Source organism: Pecten maximus, chromosome 18 (genome assembly GCF_902652985.1).
Source record: "Pecten maximus chromosome 18, xPecMax1.1, whole genome shotgun sequence".
Lineage (NCBI taxonomy): Eukaryota > Metazoa > Mollusca > Bivalvia > Pectinida > Pectinidae > Pecten > Pecten maximus.
In genome coordinates this window covers 10,366,537-10,387,789 of record NC_047032.1, presented here as the reverse complement: position 1 = coordinate 10,387,789, position 21,253 = coordinate 10,366,537, and the positions used below count along the sequence as shown (strand labels likewise).

The window sequence follows — 21,253 nt, the reverse complement described above, 5'->3', positions numbered from 1 at the left end:
GGATTGATGTCACCGTGTTTTAACTCGTTATGGACATCATTGATGTCACCGTGTTTTAACTCGTGATAGACATGATTGATGTCACCGTGTTTTAACTTGTAATAGACATGATTGATGTCACCGTGTTTTAACTCGTTATAGACATGATTGATGTCACCGTGTTTTAACTCGTTATAAACATGATTGATGTCACTGTGTTTTAACTTGTGATAGACATGATTGATGTCACCGTGTTTTAACTCGTTATAGACATGATTGATGTCACCGTGTTTTAACTCGTTATAGACATGATTGATGTCACTGTGTTTTAACTCGTTATAGACATGATTGATGTCACCGTGTTTTAACTTGTGATAGACATGATCGATGTCACCGTGTTTTAACTCGTTATAGACATGATTGATGTCACCATGTTTTAACTTGTGATAGACATGATCGATGTCACCGTGTTTTAACTCGTTATAGACATGATCGATGTCACTGTGTTTTAACTCGTTATAGACATGATTGATGTCACCATGTTTTAACTTGTGATAGACATGATCGATGTCACCGTGTTTTAACTCGTTATAGACATGATTGATGTTACTGTGTTTTAACTTGTGATAGACATGATTGATGTCACCGTGTTTTAACTTGTTATAGACATGATTGATGTCACCGTGTTTTAACTCCTGATAGACATGATTGATGTCACCGTGTTTTAACTCGTAATAGACATGATTGATGTCACCATGTTTTAACTCGTGATAGACATGATTGATGTCACCGTGTTTTAGCTCGTGATAGACATGATTGATGTCACCGTGTTTTAACTTGTTATAGACATGATTGATGTCACCGTGTTTTAACTTGTGATAGATATGATTGATGTCACCGTGTTTTAACTCGTGATAGACATGATTGATGTCGCCGTGTTTTAACTTGTGATAGACATGATTGATGTCACCGTGTTTTAACTTGTGATAGACATGATTGATGTCACCGTGTTTTAACTTGTGATAGACATGATTGATGTCACCGTGTTTTAACTTGTGATAGATATGATTGATGTCACCGTGTTTTAAATCGTTATAGACATGATTGATGTCACCGTGTTTTAACTTGTGATAGTCATGATTGATGTCACCGTGTTTTAACTCGTGATTGACATGATTGATGTCACCGTGTTTTAACTCGTGATAGACATGATTGATGTCGCCGTGTTTTAACTTGTGATAGACATGATTGATGTCACCGTGTTTTAACTCGTGATAGACATGATTGATGTCACCGTGTTTTAGCTCGTGATAGACATGATTGATGTCACCGTGTTTTAACTTGTAATAGACAGGATTGATGTCACCGTGTTTTAACTCGTTATGGACATCATTGATGTCACCGTGTTTTAACTCGTGATAGACATGATTGATGTCACCGTGTTTTAACTTGTAATAGACATGATTGATGTCACCGTGTTTTAACTCGTTATAGACATGATTGATGTCACCGTGTTTTAACTCGTTATAAACATGATTGATGTCACTGTGTTTTAACTTGTGATAGACATGATTGATGTCACCGTGTTTTAACTCGTTATAGACATGATTGATGTCACCGTGTTTTAACTCGTTATAGACATGATTGATGTCACTGTGTTTTAACTCGTTATAGACATGATTGATGTCACCGTGTTTTAACTTGTGATAGACATGATCGATGTCACCGTGTTTTAACTCGTTATAGACATGATTGATGTCACCATGTTTTAACTTGTGATAGACATGATCGATGTCACCGTGTTTTAACTCGTTATAGACATGATCGATGTCACTGTGTTTTAACTCGTTATAGACATGATTGATGTCACCATGTTTTAACTTGTGATAGACATGATCGATGTCACCGTGTTTTAACTCGTTATAGACATGATTGATGTTACTGTGTTTTAACTTGTGATAGACATGATTGATGTCACCGTGTTTTAACTTGTTATAGACATGATTGATGTCACCGTGTTTTAACTCCTGATAGACATGATTGATGTCACCGTGTTTTAACTCGTAATAGACATGATTGATGTCACCATGTTTTAACTCGTGATAGACATGATTGATGTCACCGTGTTTTAGCTCGTGATAGACATGATTGATGTCACCGTGTTTTAACTTGTTATAGACATGATTGATGTCACCGTGTTTTAACTTGTGATAGATATGATTGATGTCACCGTGTTTTAACTCGTGATAGACATGATTGATGTCGCCGTGTTTTAACTTGTGATAGACATGATTGATGTCACCGTGTTTTAACTTGTGATAGACATGATTGATGTCACCGTGTTTTAACTTGTGATAGACATGATTGATGTCACCGTGTTTTAACTTGTGATAGATATGATTGATGTCACCGTGTTTTAAATCGTTATAGACATGATTGATGTCACCGTGTTTTAACTTGTGATAGTCATGATTGATGTCACCGTGTTTTAACTCGTGATTGACATGATTGATGTCACCGTGTTTTAACTCGTGATAGACATGATTGATGTCGCCGTGTTTTAACTTGTGATAGACATGATTGATGTCACCGTGTTTTAACTTGTGATAGACATGATTGATGTCACCGTGTTTTAACTTGTGATAGACATGATTGATGTCACCGTGTTTTAACTCGTGATAGACATGATTGATGTCACCGTGTTTTAACTCGTGATAGACATGATTGATGTCACCGTGTTTTAACTCGTAATAGACATGATTGATGTCACCATGTTTTAACTCGTGATAGACATGATTGATGTCACCGTGTTTTAGCTCGTGATAGACATGATTGATGTCACCGTGTTTTAACTTGTAATAGACAGGATTGATGTCACCGTGTTTTAACTCGTTATGGACATCATTGATGTCACCGTGTTTTAACTCGTGATAGACATGATTGATGTCACCGTGTTTTAACTTGTAATAGACATGATTGATGTCACCGTGTTTTAACTCGTTATAGACATGATTGATGTCACCGTGTTTTAACTCGTTATAAACATGATTGATGTCACTGTGTTTTAACTTGTGATAGACATGATTGATGTCACCCTGTTTTAACTCGTTATAGACATGATTGATGTCACCGTGTTTTAACTCGTTATAGACATGATTGATGTCACTTTGTATCCATCCTTTAATGATTAGAGCTGTGGATAAGACATTTAACCATACTTAACCAAACCAATCCTTTTGTATGTTGTAGGGAGGAGATGCTGCCAGCTTCTCTGCTGGGGGTAAAGCTGCCCCCTCTGGAGGTCCTCCGGCTCCCCCTCCACCAGGCCCCCCACCACCACCCCCTCCACCAGCGGTCGATGCTCCAGCTGGATCGACAGAACAAAGCAGTGACAGTGACGGAAGGACAAAACTATTTGATGCTATCAACCAGGGAACTGAAATCACCAAAGGTAGGTCATGTGATGGTACAGTACTGTAAACGTGGACATTTACGCGAGGAGGAAATTTACGCTAATTACCCGGATCCCTTTTGATTGCGAAAATTCCCCCCACATGTATTATTTTGATATTAATTTGAGTATACTCAAACTACAAACAAAGGTGGGTCAATCGCGAAAATGTGCCCCGTGCATATAGTTAACGTATCGAAATCGTGAAATTAACCACCCAACCAACCCCCCAACCCCAATAATAACCACATTTAGAGTATGTAGAAAATCATACATTCCCTCGTTTTAACTCACCTACTTAAATTAGAAGTGAGTTTATGCCATGTTTAATTGAAATCAACAACATCTTCTTAATAACATTCAGGCCTTGGGTCATGATATCTGCCCAGTGTTTTCCTTTGGTGAAGTGCTACAAAGTTTGTTCAAATGAATGACCTTGAATATTTCAAGGTCACAGGGGTTGAATGTGGTAAAATCTTATGACTTCTCAATAGCAAAGGTCAAGGTCATGATATTTAGCCAGCAGCATATTGAGGTGAAGGTCACAGGGGTCAAATATGTGACAATCTTGAGGTATTTTGTTCTGAATACCCAACTTCCAAGTTTACAATATAAACATGGTACAAATACTGAATAGAAGTTATGTAATATATATATCTGTATCTCACTTAAAGTCAATCACTCCCCCAGCTTTATATAGTCTTGGAAATGTCCTTGAATTGAATGACAGAAAATCTTGAAAAAGCCTTGGAACTTGATGATGACTTAAAGTCTTTATGAACCCTGGCAAATGTATGAATTTGAGTTCCACATTTCAAAACTGAAGTCAACAAAGTCTTAACTTCATGAGCTGCAGAACAGGTGAGCAATACAGGCCCACTGTGCCTCTTTTTTTACCCTGACTTTGTAAGGTTGGGTGTTGGTGGTATCCATCTGATATCTCTGAAGCATAAAACTTGTGTACTAGATATTTACCGGGGTAAATTCTTGCTCACGATGATTTGTTGTAACAGGCCTTAAGAAGGTGTCAGACTCGATGAAGACCCACAAGAACCCAGCACTGAGACAAGGGCCAGCTCCCTTCAAGGCTACACCAACAGTGAAGCCCGCACCCAAGCCTGCTCCCAAACCCGCAGCCAAACCCGCAGCCAAACCTCCAGTCACTGAGCTACAGAACGGCAAGAAGTGGATTGTGGTAAGTTAGTGAGGAAGTAGGTAATGGTAAGTTTGTGGGTAAGTGGGTCGTAGTAAGTTTGTGAGGAAGTAGGTAATGGTAAGTTTGTGGGTAAGTGGGTCATAGTAAGTTTGTGGGGAAGTGGGTCGTGGTAAGTTTGTGGCGAAGTGGGTTGTGATAAGTTTGCGGGGAAGTGGGTCGTGATAAGTTAGTGGGGAAGTGGGTCATGGTGAGTTAGTGGGGAAGTGGGTCGTGGTAAGTTAGTGGGGAAGTGGGTCGTGGTAAGTTTGTGGGGAAGTGGGTCGTAGTAAATTTGTGAGGAAGTGGGTCATGGTAAGTTTGTGGGGAAGTGGGTCGTAGTAAGTTAGTGGGGAAGTGGGTCGTTGTAAGTTTGTGGGAAGTGGGTCATGGTAAGTTAGTGGGGAAGTGGGTCGTGATAAGTTAGTGGGGAAGTGGGTCGTGGTAAGTTAGTGGGGAAGTGGGTCGTGGTAAGTTAGTGGGGAAGTGGGTCGTGGTAAAGTTTGTGGCGAAGTGAGTCGTGGTAAGTTAGTGGCGAAGTGGGTCGTGGTAAGTTTGTGGCGAAGTGGGTCGTGGTAAGTTAGTGGGGAAGTGGGTCGTGGTAAGTTAGTGGGGAAGTGGGTCGTGGTAAGTTAGTGGGGAAGTGGGTCGTGGTAAGTTAGTGGGGAAGTGGGTCATGGTAAGTTTGTGGGGAAGTGGGTCGTGATAAGTTAGTGGGGAAGTGGGTCGTGGTGAGTTAGTGGGGAAGTGGGTCGTGATAAGTTAGTGGGGAAGTGGGTCGTGATAAGTTAGTGGGGAAGTGGGTCGTGGTAAGTTAGTGGGAAGTGGGTCGTGGTGAGTTTGTGAGGAAGTGGGTTGTGATAAGTTAGTGGGAAGTGGGTCGTGGTGAGTTTGTGAGGAAGTGGGTTGTGATAAGTTAGTGGGGAAGTGGGTCGTGGTAAGTTAGTGGGGAAGTGGGTCGTGGTAAGTTAGTGGGGAAGTGGGTCGTGGTAAGTTAGTGGGGAAGTGGGTCGTGGTAAGTTAGTGGGGAAGTGGGTCATGGTAAGTTAGTGGGGAAGTGGGTCGTGATAAGTTTGCGGTGAAGTGGGTCGTGATAAGTTAGTGGGGAAGTGGGTCGTGGTGAGTTTGTGGGGAAGTAGGTCGTGGTAAGTTTGCGGGGAAGTGGGTCGTGATAAGTTAGTGGGGAAGTGGGTCGTGATAAGTTAGTGGGGAAGTGGGTCGTGGTATGTTAGTGGGGAAGTGGGTCGTGGTAAGTTAGTGGGGAAGTGGGTCATGGTAAGTTAGTGGGGAAGTGGGTCATGGTGAGTTAGTGGCGAAGTGGGTCGTGGTCAGTTAGTGGGGAAGTGGGTCGTAGTAAGTTTGTTGGGAAGTGGGTTGTGATAAGTTAGTGGGGAAGTGGGTCATGGTAAGTTTGTTGGGAAGTGGGTTGTGGTAAGTTAGTGGGGAAGTGGGTCATGGTAAGTTTGTTGGGAAGTGGGTTGTGGTGAGTTAGTGGGAAAATGGGTCGTGATAAGTTTGTAGTGAAGGGGATTGTAGTAAGTTTGTGGCGAAGTGGGTCATGGTAAGTTAGTGGGGAAGTGGGTCATGGTGAGTTAGTGGGGAAGTGGGTCGTGGTGAGTTAGTGGGGAAGTGGGTCGAGGTAAGTTAGTGGGGAAGTGGGTCGTGGTGAGTTAGTGGCGAAGTGGGTTGTGATAAGTTAGTGGGGAAATGGGTCGTGGTAAGTTTGTGGGAAAGTGGATTGTAGTAATCATTTTTCGGAATCGATGTCATATCTGGAGAACCCCACAACAGATTTGGTTCGTATGTATACCATAACATAACAAATCTCTATGCCTGGCCACATTCTGGTAATCTTTGGTCAAGGTTAAAGGGTCAAAGTTGAACTTGGATCCCTTCTGCACGGGACACCATGTATCCTGTCTCGTTCGAATTTATGCCATTACCTGAGAACCCCTCAGCAGATTTGGTTCACAAAAAGTTAGTATCAAGATCTACTTTTTCAACTTCTTCACAAGCTGTAGCATGCTAACATGAAGGGCTACACAGTGTGTTCAAACGGATGACATTGACCTTCATTCAAGGTCACATGGTCAAATATGCTAAAACCTGATATTGGGTCTGTAGCATGCTTTGATGAAGGGCTATAAAAATTGTTTAAATGAATGACCTCGACCTGCAAAAAAGGTCACAGGGGTCAAATATGCTAAAGTATATCAAAACTGAGGTGTTCTGTATTAAAATCGTGTTTTAATGAATTTTACAGGAGAACCATGTAAACAACCCCAGCATTGAGATTACAAACACCTCCATTAACCAGACGGTGTACATCTACAAATGTGAAAGGTCAACCATCCAGATCAAGGGCAAGGTCAACTCCATTGTTGTAGGTAAGCTCAAGGTCAAATCTATATGTATTTGGTCAAAGGTATACTACTATCTTGCTTCATGTAAAAAGTCAACTATCCAAATCAACTCCAGAACTGAAGGTTACGTCAAAGGTCAGCTATCAACATCAGTCCTAACATAGAAGCTTAGGTCAAAGGTCAATTCTGAGATAAGGTCAAATTCAGAATAAGTGTCTATAGTCAACTCCAGCATTGAAATTAAGGCTGAAGGTTAACTAATCAACAACAGCAATGAAGGTAAGGTCAAAGGTTAACTAATTATCTAATCAATGAAGGTAAGGTCAAAGGTTAACTAATCAACAACAGCAATGAAGGTAAGGTCAAAGGTTAACTAATTATCTAATCAATGAAGGTAAGGTCAAAGGTTAACTAATCAACAACAGCAATGAAGGTAAGGTCAAAGGTTAACTAATCAACAACAGCAATGAAAGTTAGGTCAAAGGTTAACTAAGTAAACAATAAAGGTAAGGTCAAATGTTAATTAGTCAACTACAGCAAGAAGGTAAGTTCAAAGGTTAACTAGTTGACTACAGCATTTAAGGTAAGGTCAAAGGTTAACTAATCAACTCGTGTGAGAGACATGATTGATGTCACCGTGTTTTAACTCACTCAAGCAAAAGTGAGATGTACATCCATATATCTTCTCATTTACAGACACTTTTGAGAAAGTAGACCTACATGTATAGTTTTATAATGTGTTTTGGTAATTACAGACACCTGTAAGAAAGTGGGCGTGGTTTTTGATGACCTTGTGTCATCCTTGGAGTTCATCAACTGTCAGAGCGTCAAAGGACAGGTAAGATCTACCCACAAAACTTAACACAGTAGGCAAATGTTTCTATTTTTAGCTCACCGGTTTCGAGTAACCAAGAGCTAATGCTGTCACCCCAGCGTCGGCGTCCCACCCCAAAACTTTAAAGTTTTTGGGGTAAGTTTTTGGAAAGCTTGTAAGTCCAAAAGTATACACCTCATGCCCTTCTAATTTGGTTTATACATTCATTAGAGGTCTAGGAGTGATGGTATGGCAAAATCATGATAGCAACCAAAGTTTAAAAAAAGAGCTTTATATAAACATAGTGCTGAGATTTGATTTTATCACATTGTATGAAAGTGGTGTGTATGGACGAATGCCCTCCTGTCTAACTCTCACTTGACGTTAGCTTTTCATGTACAGATTCTCTGATAACAACAGAAAACACTTAAATTGCATTGATCAGTCCTTTCAAAATGGTGCCGTCAAGTTGACATGAGTAAAATCACAAAGAGACGACAGCATGAATTATGTGACTGATTCCCACACTTTTTTACAATATGAATTTTAGATGTTATTAATTTTTTTTTTTTTTTAGTATACAATGCAATAAAAAGAACATTGAATGGTTTCCCTTTGAATATAACATATGTTTCACTCGTATGACTGAATATTAAACTGTTTTTCACTAGTGCTTCCGCTCGTGAAAATATCGATATTCTGTCATACTCGTAAAATATATGATATGTTAAACAGGAAACCATTCAATATCGATCCTCTATACATTTTGTTAATAAAATTCTAGAATTGACCTCTCTGACAGTCATTAACTGTATTTCGTATTTAACAGGTGATAGGGACAATGCCGACTGTATCTATAGACAAAACAGACGGCGCCCAAATATACCTCAGCAAGGACTCCTTGAAGGCGGAAATCGTCAGCGCCAAGTCTTCAGAAATGAACGTTGTCATACCGAAGGACGGAGACTTTGTAAGTTCAAGCTGGCAATGTAAAAATAAATTATGTTTATCTCTAACATTTCTATCACAAACATATAAGGTCAGACACTGGGTACATACAAATGTAGCTAGCACATACTTGATTATTCCAAATGAAATGCAGAAAAAGTATTAGAAATATAACACAGTAGATAAGTCTTCTGCTTTTGTTTCATACATGTTCCTTAACTTAAGCAAATTCCTTGATTAAAATTATTTTTGATACAAAAGTATTATTAGATTTAAGAAAAAAAAATCTAAATTCTGTATCTTTGAACAATTTTTAGTTACTGTATAACAAGGAATGTTTGTATGTACTTTCTTTCAATTATAATTATAACAATTATACAAACAACAATATTCATTGTATTTATATTCGTGGTTCCGTAGCAACAACGAACGTTTCATGATATACAATAGTATAGAATTTCCTTTAGTTATGGAACATGGATGAAACTTGAGTCTAGTTGATTATCAAGATGTCATGGGGTCAGATCACTGTAAAAGACGTCATGGGGTCAGATCACTGTAAAAGACGTCATGAGGTCAGATCACTGTAAAAGATGTCATGAGGTCCAATTACTGTCTGACACATTGACTCGGTCCCACAGTGTCAGTAAAGTCAGTCCGACACATTGACTCGGTCCCACAGTGTCAGTAAAGTCAGTCTGACACATTGACTCGGTCCAATACAGTGTCAGTAAAGTCAGTCCGACACATTGACTCGGTCCCACAGTGTCAGTAAAGTCAGTCTGACACATTGACTCGGTCCCACAGTGTCAGTAAAGTCAGTCTGACACATTGACTCGGTCCCATACAGTGTCAGTAAAGTCAGTCCGACACATTGACTCGGTCCCACAGTGTCAGTAAAGTCAGTCCGACACATTGACTCGGTCCAATACAGTGTCAGTAAAGTCAGTCGGACACATTGACTCGGTCCCACAGTGTCAGTAAAGTCAGTCTGACACATTGACTCGGTCCCACAGTGTCAGTAAAGTCAGTCCGACACATTGACTCGGTCCCACAGTGTCAGTAAAGTCAGTCTGACACATTGACTTGGTCCAATACAGTGTCAGTAAAGTCAGTCTGACACATCGACTCGGTCCAATACAGTGTCAGTAAAGTCAGTCTGACACATTGACTCGGTCCCACAGTGTCAGTAAAGTCAGTCTGACACATTGACTCGGTCCAATACAGTATCAGTAAAGTCAGTCCGACACATTGACTCGGTCCCACAGTGTCAGTAAAGTCAGTCTGACACATTGACTCGGTCCAATACAGTATCAGTAAAGTCAGTCCGACACATTGACTCGGTCCCACAGTGTCAGTAAAGTCAGTCTGACACATTGACTCGGTCCAATACAGTGTCAGTAAAGTCAGTCCGACACATTGACTCAGTCCCACAGTGTCAGTAAAGTCAGTCCGACACATTGACTCGGTCCCACAGTGTCAGTAAAGTCAGTCCGACACATTGACTCGGTCCCACAGTGTCAGTAAAGTCAGTCCGACACATTGACTCGGTCCAATACATTGTCAGTAAAGTCAGTCCGACACATTGACTCGGTCCAATACAGTGTCAGTAAAGTCAGTCTGACACATTGACTCGGTCCCACAGTGTCAGTAAAGTCAGTCGGACACATTGACTCGGTCCCACAGTGTCAGTAAAGTCAGTCGGACACATTGACTCGGTCCCACAGTGTCAGTAAAGTCAGTCGGACACATTGACTCGGTCCCACAGTGTCAGTCAAGTCAGTCGGACACATTGACTCGGTCCCACAGTGTCAGTAAAGTCAGTCGGACACATTGACTCGGTCCAATACAGTGTCAGTAAAGTCAGTCCGACACATTGACTCGGTCCCACAGTGTCAGTAAAGTCAGTCCGACACATTGACTCGGTCCCACAGTGTCAGTAAAGTCAGTCCGACACATTGACTCGGTCCCACAGTGTCAGTAAAGTCAGTCCGACACATTGACTCGGTCCAATACAGTGTCAGTAAAGTTAGGTTTCGCTGTATAACAGTTTGTTTTAATAAATGCAGAAGCACCTCTCAAGTTATTTTGGACAACTGATCATGACTTTATTTTTTTTTATTGTTTATTTTAAAATTGATTTGATTTTTTTCGTTTCAGGTTGAATTTGCTCTCCCAGAACAATTCAAGTCAACTTTTGATGGCAAAAAAATGGCTACTATTATCTCAGACATCTAAACACATGTGAAGAAGACTGCCACCTAGTGGACACATTTTGAACTATGCTAGACAGCTCTCATATCATTCCAGGTTTAATAAAATAGATTTGGAATCTGGCCATAATATTTCTGTAGCCCAGTGGTCCACAAAGATGCTTCAAGAGGCTATCAACGGAGGCCTTATTTTTGTGCTTATATTTTGTAAGAATCATTAACATAACGGCCATGTTTGTTTATCCAACATATTTTTATCTTTAGTAATATATATATATAGAAGGATGTTTCAAATGGCCTGCTCAAAAGTTTGCATTCAGGAGACTATCCAATATTAAGCTTAAAATTCTTTACAAGAAAATGGAAGAACATTCTATATGAAATAAAATATTAAGGCCTAGTTAAGATTATTTTAAAATATGAGTAAAAATCTTTTCATAAAGTGCTAAAATTATACAGTCAATATTGATTTACACAATTATACTTCTATGACATAGTGCAATTATATTCATATCCCATAAAATGTGTGCTGATAAATCCCAGTCAATTTTTCATCTGATAATGTACTTAAGACTTTCATTGTGGTTTGGTTTTGTAAGAAAGTAAAAACAGCAAATGGATGCTTACAAACTGGTGTCTATATGATCATTGCCAGTCATAGTGTCACCCCTGGCAACAACCCTCGTGTTTGATACAACCTTGCTTTTGTGTTGTTAACACAACATTATTTGTAAAGTTTTCACAAACAAAATTGTCTATAAAATCTGTAGTTATCTCCCTTAGACCAGTGTTGAATAAATCTGTAGTTACCTCCCTTAGACCACTGCTCTGTCTGAAACTAACAGTATTGAATATGATTAATGCTTTGCATGAAACTTTAATTTGAATTGTCTTCCCAGAGAGAGAAATATGACAGATTCACTTTTGTATATAACTTCATCACAGATCTTTGTTTATTAATTAATCCAATTTGAGGCTTATCAGATGGACAAAACGGTGGTATTAAAATCTATGCAAGTTTTTGTGATAATTCATAGCTGCTAAGGCTAAAGTAAAAATGTTCTTCTAAAATTATGGAGTTATTTAGAGTAAAATAAACTGACAATGCCAGAAGTCTTGAGGATTTAAATAGTCTTACTTATTTAAATGTATAAAGTGTACTATAAAAAAACTGATGTGTATACCTATGAATTGCATATTATTATTGATTAGTAAACCTTGCACCCCTTAAGAAATCATAGTGCAATCATCCACACGGGAAAATCTATTGTGAATGAAGGGGGTATGTAAGGTTGTCCTCCTTACGTATGTCTCATCATCTATATGCTTGTAACTTATGTATTACTAGTAGAGACCAAACAAGCTACGAAATGAATCTGATGTGTTTCACTACGAAGGGTGTGATGGATTGTGTAGGGTCAACAGTTGTGACCCCAGCGATTATGTTCAATTCTGCAAATGTCTGATTGGTATAGACTGTGGAAAATGACATAAATTAAACAGAAATTTCAAAGTGATTTAAATAAATTAAACAGAAATTTCAAAGTGATTTAATTAATTATAAGGTTTCATTTTGATTTTAAGTAATGAAGCAATATATGTTAAGTAATATTATTGATATATGTATCTAATTTAAAAGCCTATATTTAATTAATCTGTCCTATTTAATTAAGCTCCCTCTTTTTATTAACCAATACCCTTGTTTAGGTTCACATCCTGCTATCCCTAATGTGGCTTTGATGGACTAACCCAGTCCAGTCTATGTTTATGGAAGAGGGGATAGTTATAATGACCACCTGTGCCCCTATAATAATACACATGAGGAAAAGCAATGGAGTAAGTCTGGAAAATATTGATAGAATTTCTCAAAAAGGAGATTCAGCCCCTCCAAACATTTGATTGTCATCAGCCAAACTGAAAACACAGCACAGCATAAAGTTAAACAAACTCATTAACAGGTGTATTCTGGGATAGAAAGGGACTGTAAAGAGGAACTTCTACTGCTTGTATTTCTGCATGTTAAATTGTATACGAACAAAAACCATATAAATAAATTTGTAAACCATCTGATGTATGTCTTGTTTTGAATATTGTCAATTAAATATTGTTTATATAAAATAGATATCATAGGAAAAGTGGGACCTTGTTTCTTCTCACTTGAGTGGTACAGAAAATTAATTAACAGTTCAGAACCTAACTTTGTGATTGGTGCTTGAAATTCAGAAATTCACGATTAATGGAAATACATATCCATAAACCCAAAGGTTTAATAGAAAACTTTTGGAATTGTGAGGTTACACAGTTTACGTAAACCAAACTACTGATGAGGTTCCACAGGGACAAAAAAAACTATCTTTACTGATGAGGTTCAACAGGGACAAAAAAAACTGTCTTTACTGATGAGGTTCCACGGGGACAAAAACACTGTCTTTACTGATGAGGTTCCACAGGGACAAAAAACTGTCTTTACTGATGAGGTTCCACAGGGACAAAAAACTGTCTTTACTGATGAGGTTCCACAGGGACAAAAAAAACTGTCTTTACTGATGAGGTTCCACGGGGACAAAAAAACTGTCTTTACTGATGAGGTTCCACGGGGACAAAAAAAACTGTCTTTACTGATGAAGTTCTAACAAGGTTTTACTGTACACACAAACCTCAGTGTCTGGACTAACAAGGTTCTACTGTACACACAAACCTCAGTGTCCGGACTAACAAGGTTCTACTGTACACACAAACCTCAGTGTCTGGACTAACAAGGTTCTACTGTACACACAAACCTCAGTGTCCAGACTAACAAGGTTCTACTGTACACACAAACCTCAGTGTCCGGACTAACAAGGCTTTACTGTACACACAAACCTCAGTGTCCGGACTAACAAGGCTTTACTGTACACACAAACCTCAGTGTCCGGACTAACAAGGTTCCACTTTACATGAAAACTTCAGTGTTCGGACTAACAAGGTTCTACTGTACACACAAACCTCAGTGTCCGGACTAACAAGGCTTTACTGTACACACAAACCTCAGTGTCTGGACTAACAAGGCTTTACTGTACACACAAACCTCAGTGTCCGGACTAACAAGGTTCCACTTTACATGAAAACTTCAGTGTTCGGACTAACAAGGTTCTACTGTACACACAAACCTCAGTGTCCGGACTAACAAGGCTTTACTGTACACACAAACCTCAATGTCCAGACTACCAAGGTTCTACTGTACACATAAACCTCAGTGTCCAGACTACCAAGGTTCTATAGTACACACAAACCTCAGTGTCTGGACTAACAAGGTTCCACTGTACACACAAACCTTAGTGTCCGGACTAACAAGGTTCTACTGTACACACAAACCTCAGTGTCTGGACTAACAAGGTTCTACTGTACACACAAACCTTAGTGTCTGGACTAACAAGGTTCCACTGTACATACCAACCAAAGAGTCCAGACTAACAAGGTTCCAATGTACACGAAAACCTCAGTGTCCGGACTAACAAGGTTCTACTGTACACACAAACCTCAGTGTCAGGACTAACAAGGTTTTACTGTACACACAAACCTCAGTGTCTGGACTAACAAGGTTCCACTGTACACGAAAACCTCAGTGTCTGGACTAACAAGGTTCTACTGTACACACAAACCTCAGTGTCTGGACTAACAAGGTTCTACTGTACACACAAACCTCAGTGTCCGGACTAACAAGGTTCCACTGTACACGAAAACCTCAGTGTCTGGACTAACCCATCCATCATTCTATCCTCTCATCATTTTGTCATTCCATCCATCCACATCAATATTTCCATATAATAGCTTGAGTTCATGTGGACAAATCAAACTCAAACTTCACACACTGCTTCCTCATCATGATTGACTGCTTGCTATACCTTTTTGGGTCAAAAGGTCAAAGGATAAGGTCACTGCTACTATAAATATCAATTTTGGAACACTTCAAAGTGGATCCTATCGTTATATATTTTGGATTTCTTTTCAATTCAAACAACAATGAATTGATCGGGTATTATTTGCTAAAACTTGTTGATAATAAACCCATATTTTTCAATTCTAAATGTACATTCAAGTCATTTATTTCGCCATTACTATAAAAATAAATTTTCTGCATACTTGAAAAGTGTACATACAACGTAACAGATCCATAGCGTTGAGATCCTGAAAATATTAAATTGTTACATCACTTCATGGTGTTGCAACAGGTTTTTCGAGGTTTTGCCATAAAAGAAACTTTCCGTAATCAGAACATTATCACTCCATTTAATCAGTTGAAGGAAACAAATTTGGTATAAAATGTTTTTATGTGATCACTTAACATGCCATTTATTTTATAAACCATTATGAAACTTGTCACATTATTCTTTCATTTAGCTTGCCAGAGGATTGCAAAAATGAAAATAGATTATTAAACATGCTTTCATAACCTGGAAACTTATGTAAGATTCTGTTTATGTAATGTCACAGATTCTTTGTACAATATCCGCTTAAAAACAAGAGTTGTCAGAAGGCAACACAAGAGGCCCATGGGCCTTAACGGTCACCTGAGATTTGAAATATTTCAGTTTATTTAATTGACCCTTTTTGCCCCCCCCCCCTATCAGCCCCTAGGGGTCAGTCAGGGCCAACATATGCATATTATTAAACTTTCATTCCATGCTGAAAATGTTAACCAGAATGAATTCCAATAGAAATCAAAACAAATCAGTCAAAAATGTGATTTCCCTATATAAACTATAGTAAAATTTACCCCCTCCCCAGGGGCAAACTTGTGACCCCAGGGTCATGAAATTTAAAATTTTAATAAAGCACCATAAGACCCTTCAAACTATAATGAGTATTTGATTCCACCTTATTTCAGTCTTGAGAAGAAGATTTTTGAAATTTCAGTCAATTTGGCCCTTTTAAGCCCTGCCCATCAGCCCCGGGGGGTCAGTCAGGGCCAACATGTGCATGCCATCAAACTGTCATCCCATGCTGACAATGTGTACAAAATTAGAATGAATTCAAAAACAAATAAAACAAATAAAAGTCAAAAATGTTATTTCCCTATATAGTCTATAGTAAAGTTTACCCCCGCCCCAGGGTCAAACTTGAGACCCCAGGGTCATGAAATTCACAATTTTGGTAAAGCACCTTCAGACCCTGCCATCTATGAAGTGTATTTGATTCTATCATATCTGAGAGTAGAGAAGAAGATTTGTGAAATTTCAGTCAATTTGGCCCTTTTTAGCCCCGCCCACCAGCGCCTGGGGGTCAGTCAGGGCCAACATGTGCATGCCATCAAACTGTCATCCCATGCTGACAATGTTTACAAAATTAGAATGAATTCCAATAGAAATAAAATAAATTAAAGTCAATAAAGTGATTTCCCTATATAAACTATAGTAAAGTTTAGCCCCTCCCCAGGGACAAACGTGAAACCCCTGGGTTATGAAATTTACAATTTTGGTAAAACACCTTAAGACCCTTCCATCTATAAAGAGTGTTTGATTCCAGCATATCTGAGAGTAGCGAAGAAGATTTTTGAAGTTTTAGTCAATTTGGCCCTTTTTAGCCCCGCCCATCAGCCCCTGGAGGTCAGTCAGGGCCAACATGTGCATGCCATCAAACTGTCATCCCATGCTGACAATGTTTACAAAATTAGAATGAATTCCAATAGAAATAAAATCAATTAAAGTCAAAAATGTGATTTCCCTATATAAACTATAGTAAAGTTTAGCCCCTCCCCAGGGACAAACGTGAAACACCTGGGTCATGAAATTTACAATTTTGGTAAAGCACCTTAAGACCCTTCCATCTATGAAGAATGTTTGATTCCAGCATATCTGAGAGTAGAGAAGAAGATTTTTGAAGTTTTAGTCAATTTGACCCTTTTTGGCCCTGCCCCTCAGGCCACTGGGGGGTGGGGACCATATAATTTACAATTTTGGTTGACCTTTAGCCATAGAAGCTTCCTGCCAAATTTCATAGAATTTGGTTGGTGGGTTTTGGAGGAGAAGTCGAAAATGTAAATTGTTTACGGACGGACGACGCACGACGCACGACGGACAAAAGGGGATTAGAATAGGTCACTTGAGACTTTGTCTCAGGTGACCTAATAAAGCTTGCTAAGTGGATTAAAATGCAGAATTAGTGTTTGAACATAGGTCAAAGGTCATAGTCAAGTTCAGCAAGCCTGCAAATGTAATACAATAGAAAAGTCTTGTGACAAGGAACACACATGTCAAATATATACTGTGGCCAAGGTTGAATGAAGTTTTTTTAAGGTAGGTCAAAGGTCATGGTCAAGGGTAGCAAGTCAACAAAGGTATAAGTACCAATAGAAAGGTTTTTGTCACAGCAAACATGCATGTAAAATTCCTAAGCTTTTACCCTTATAAGTAGTGACACGAAAATGTTTAAAAAAAAATTAACCCAGTTGTCGGACACGGACAACGACACCAGTGGTATAGGAATATCTCCTCTAGACTTCGTCCCAGTGGTCTAAAAACTACTGTGTCTCACCAAGATAATATATGGAAACTGTCCATGTACGAATTAGAATTCTACTTCTAATTTAACACAGGAAAATTATTGAAAGAAAAGAGTTATTTCCCTCTAGCTGGTCTCAGAATTATCAGCTATCTACTATGTAGTATTTTGAGCATGTTAAGCCAATTATATGAGAAGTTCCCTCTGAAGGTCATCCAAGGAACTTACTCTCTGAAGGTCATCCAAGGAATTTACCCTCTGAAGGTCACCCAGGTAACTTACCCTCTGAAGGTCACCCAGGTAACTTACCCTCTGAAGGTTACCCAGGGAAGTTACCCTCTGAAGGTCACCCAGGGAAGTTACCCTCTGAAGGTCACCCAGGGAATTTACCCTCTGAAGGTCATCAAGGGAAGTTACACTCTGAAGGTCACCCAGGGAACTTACCCTCTGAAGGTCACCCAGGGAACTTACTCTCTGAAGGTCATCCAAGGAATTTACCCTCTGAAGGTCAGCCAGGAAATTTAACCTCTGTAATTACATTAGTGTTTCTCTTCTTCAACACTTGACCACTGTAACAATATGTACACTACTACACTGTGTGCTTAAACACCAGAAGGGGGTGATAAATAGTCATTCACATGGATGATTTCCCATGTGAAAAGTAGGATTTGGATTTGTTAGGGAGGTGTTTTTTTGTTTTTTTTTCGTTTTTTTTTCAGTTTTCTGTTCAGTGACGAAAGCAGCAGTCTTATAAAAATCTGTTAACACACCCATCCTTTTCCTCTTTCAAAGAAAAAAGCGCATGTACACGATCAGATAGAAGGGTTTTGCCTCAATCACTTTTTTTTTTTAAATGTCTTGGGTTTTCAGGCATGTTAGTATAAAAGTATAAAATTCTGTACAATTTCTCTTCAGTGACAGAGGATTCGGGGAGAAACACATTGTGAAAACACTTGGGATTAACATATATAAATAAAACATTTTGAACATGAACAACGAGGATGTCGGAAATTAAGGTGTGGTGGTTGCCCAGTCAGTAGAGCATTGGTAATGCAAGCCGAGGCGATCCAGGGTGTTTTTTCTGAGGAAGCTTAGATGACGACCATCCTGGATGTTACGGTTGTGTCCAAGTTTTCCATGGGCGAGACACTTTAACAAAATTTCTCGGAAAAGCATGCTATGGGCTTCGTAATGCTGTCCAGTGAGGTAGCTACTATCAACTACAAATTACTTCTAGTATTCCGTAAGAAAACAAGAGCACCGCAAACGGATGCCTAGTCCTGTTTGATCCTATCCAATGACTTTTTGCTTGTTTGATATTTAAGTATACTTGGATTGAACAAAATCGTCAAAAAAAACGTAATGTCCAAAATGAGTAAGAAATATTTTAAAGACAGAAATTAAACATTACCACAAAATCCATATTGCCCCAAACATGTACAAAATTTGAAAAAAAAAAAAAAAAATTCCCAAATTAAAATCCATATTGTCCCAAACATATTTTTTTAGTTTTTAGTTAAATTACTTTCCCAAATCAAACCCATATTCTCCTTGTCAGTCCCCACATGAACAGCTAAATCTGGTGGACAATATCTAGAGCATGATCTGACTTAAATGTGCACCACTGAAGAAACTTGCCCCAAAACTTAAAACTGAAGGACAGGTGCACCAGAATACATATTAATTAATTAATCTTCAGTATTGCCCATTTTTTTACACCTGTCCCCCTAACTACTGTTAAAATAGCATCATGTACCATCATGACATCCAGGATCTCCTGAATGTTAATCATGATGATGAATTACATTCTTGTTAAAGGATGATTTTTTATGTTCTATGCATAAACTGAGCGTCCGGTTCTTACTTGGTAATTCCAAACTGTTTCACTATTTACTCAATATTCAATGTGAAAGGTTTGAAATTAAAAACATTATTTTAGAGGTAATGTTATAACAGCTATATGTATCTTGAATACTGGTTCAGTTTTTTTTGATTGAATCAGACTTGTAATTGGGTTCAGACTAAAACAATAGCTCAAATACAAAGTGTAGTACAATCTAATGCAATCGACGTCAGGTTAAGCAATTTAGAACAATGAACCCGGAATGTACTTAGACACACCTATGGATAAACTGGTGATGAAGCCAGGTGTGAAATATGCAGGTAGATTTCACAAGTGACTAAGGTCGTTAAATAGAATGGTCTGACAGAGGTCATAAGGTCACACAGTACTTTCAGTGCTTACCTGTGCTTCGTCATATATAGATATTACCTGTGCTTTGTCATAGAGAGATATTACCTGGGCCCGTGGACCACTTAACTGGCTATTGTTATATACCTACACCTTTGTACTTAAATTAACCACATGCACAATAGATATTCTGACAGGTTCATATATATATAAATGCCCCACTTTCACAAGGAAAAGTCGTCTTAGGAACGCAATAGAATTGTATTTGTTCATCCCTGCTTTCGTTCATGCCTGGTTTCGTTCATACCTGGTTTCGTTTTTTAAGCCCACCATCTGATGATGGTTCGCTAATCAAATCGCTCTTTTTCTGATGTCCATTTAGCAATTGTCCATCATTTCAGAATTCTTGCTATCGCTATTTGTCCAATGTTTCATTGTAAAGCTCCTGATCGCAAACAGGCGGCAGTGTTGGATTTTGGGATTGCGTTTTGTTTTGTATAGAAATAATAACCGAAGGATTGTTGTCAAACTTACTATGCAAGTTTCCTCTCTTATTTAATTAGTTTCCTTTGTTTTAATTCTGATCTACAGGTTTCCTTTCATCTCTCATAGAAATTAAACTGATTTTTAAACTGATTTTCAAAAAGAAAAAACTGGGATACCAATCCCCCATCTTGACAGTAAAATTTCTTGTCACAGTTAGACTAGAAGTACTCGAGATTGAATATTAAGATATCTTTTTTTTCCTGGAAATTTCTCGCATACACTAATAAATAACATCATGACAGATTTGTCCTTACACATTTCTACAGCCATCTCCTCTAATGTAGGAAATCAGTTTACTCTCGGCGAAAGATATTTTCATCTCTAGAAAGATGGCAATACAATAATTTTTTTTACTCCCTTAATTTCCTTGATTCATGGATTTCTCTTCAAACTTGAAAAAATAGGTGTACATGTATTTCACATCAGGAGTATGATAATAAAAACACAAGTACTGCTTATGTTTTGAGGAAAATATAAACTGGAATCAACAAAGGTCTATGGATCAATATTACATCAACCCACAAGGGGCGTGGGGAGTAATTATATATAATCATATATGTAATGAGTAGAAGAGGATCGACCGGCACTCCCATTGATTCAGTTACAGCAGCTAGATAACTCAAAATTTCCAAGAAAAAAAAGGAATCCATTTCATCATGACAGCCACCACGTACATTACCTACGAAAATCACTCCAAAAACATTGATCTGTTGATCGATGATGAGTCAATTTTTGTCCCAAGTGATAAGATCATCAGTTGATGTTAATCGATTCTGATTACTGTATATATATACCAACTGAATTTTCTTGCAAGATTGATTTTCACATATTACCCAGGCAATTGAAATTCACAAAATTCATCGCAAGAAAGAAGTTCTGATCACTGGTACAGTAGGTTTAGTGACGAGTAGGTTTTGATGAATAAATCATGAAATTAAATCGCAGTGAAAAAGTCATTAGGCACAAAAACACAAACTTAAGTTGCGCGAAAATAAGTCGGTTTCCAATAACGTCCTGTTAACTAGATAGAATTTATTAAAGCTTGTACCGCAACAACAAGAAGAAAACAATGACAG

The 21,253-nt window shown here is 38.6% G+C and overlaps 1 protein-coding gene across 1 annotated transcript in view; it reads left to right on the top strand.

Annotated features, from left to right (window-relative positions):
• Nucleotides 1-13,030, top strand: part of LOC117316701 (adenylyl cyclase-associated protein 1-like) — a 138,946-nt gene extending 125,916 nt beyond the window's left edge. The window contains exons 9-14 of the mRNA XM_033871447.1: nucleotides 3,229-3,430; nucleotides 4,444-4,625; nucleotides 6,886-7,009; nucleotides 7,741-7,823; nucleotides 8,629-8,769; nucleotides 10,908-13,030. Coding sequence (XP_033727338.1) covers nucleotides 3,229-3,430; nucleotides 4,444-4,625; nucleotides 6,886-7,009; nucleotides 7,741-7,823; nucleotides 8,629-8,769; nucleotides 10,908-10,985 — 810 coding nt within the window. The 3' untranslated portion in view covers nucleotides 10,986-13,030. The remainder of the gene's footprint in view (nucleotides 1-3,228; nucleotides 3,431-4,443; nucleotides 4,626-6,885; nucleotides 7,010-7,740; nucleotides 7,824-8,628; nucleotides 8,770-10,907) is intronic.
• The last annotated feature ends 8,223 nt before the right edge of the window (nucleotides 13,031-21,253 follow it).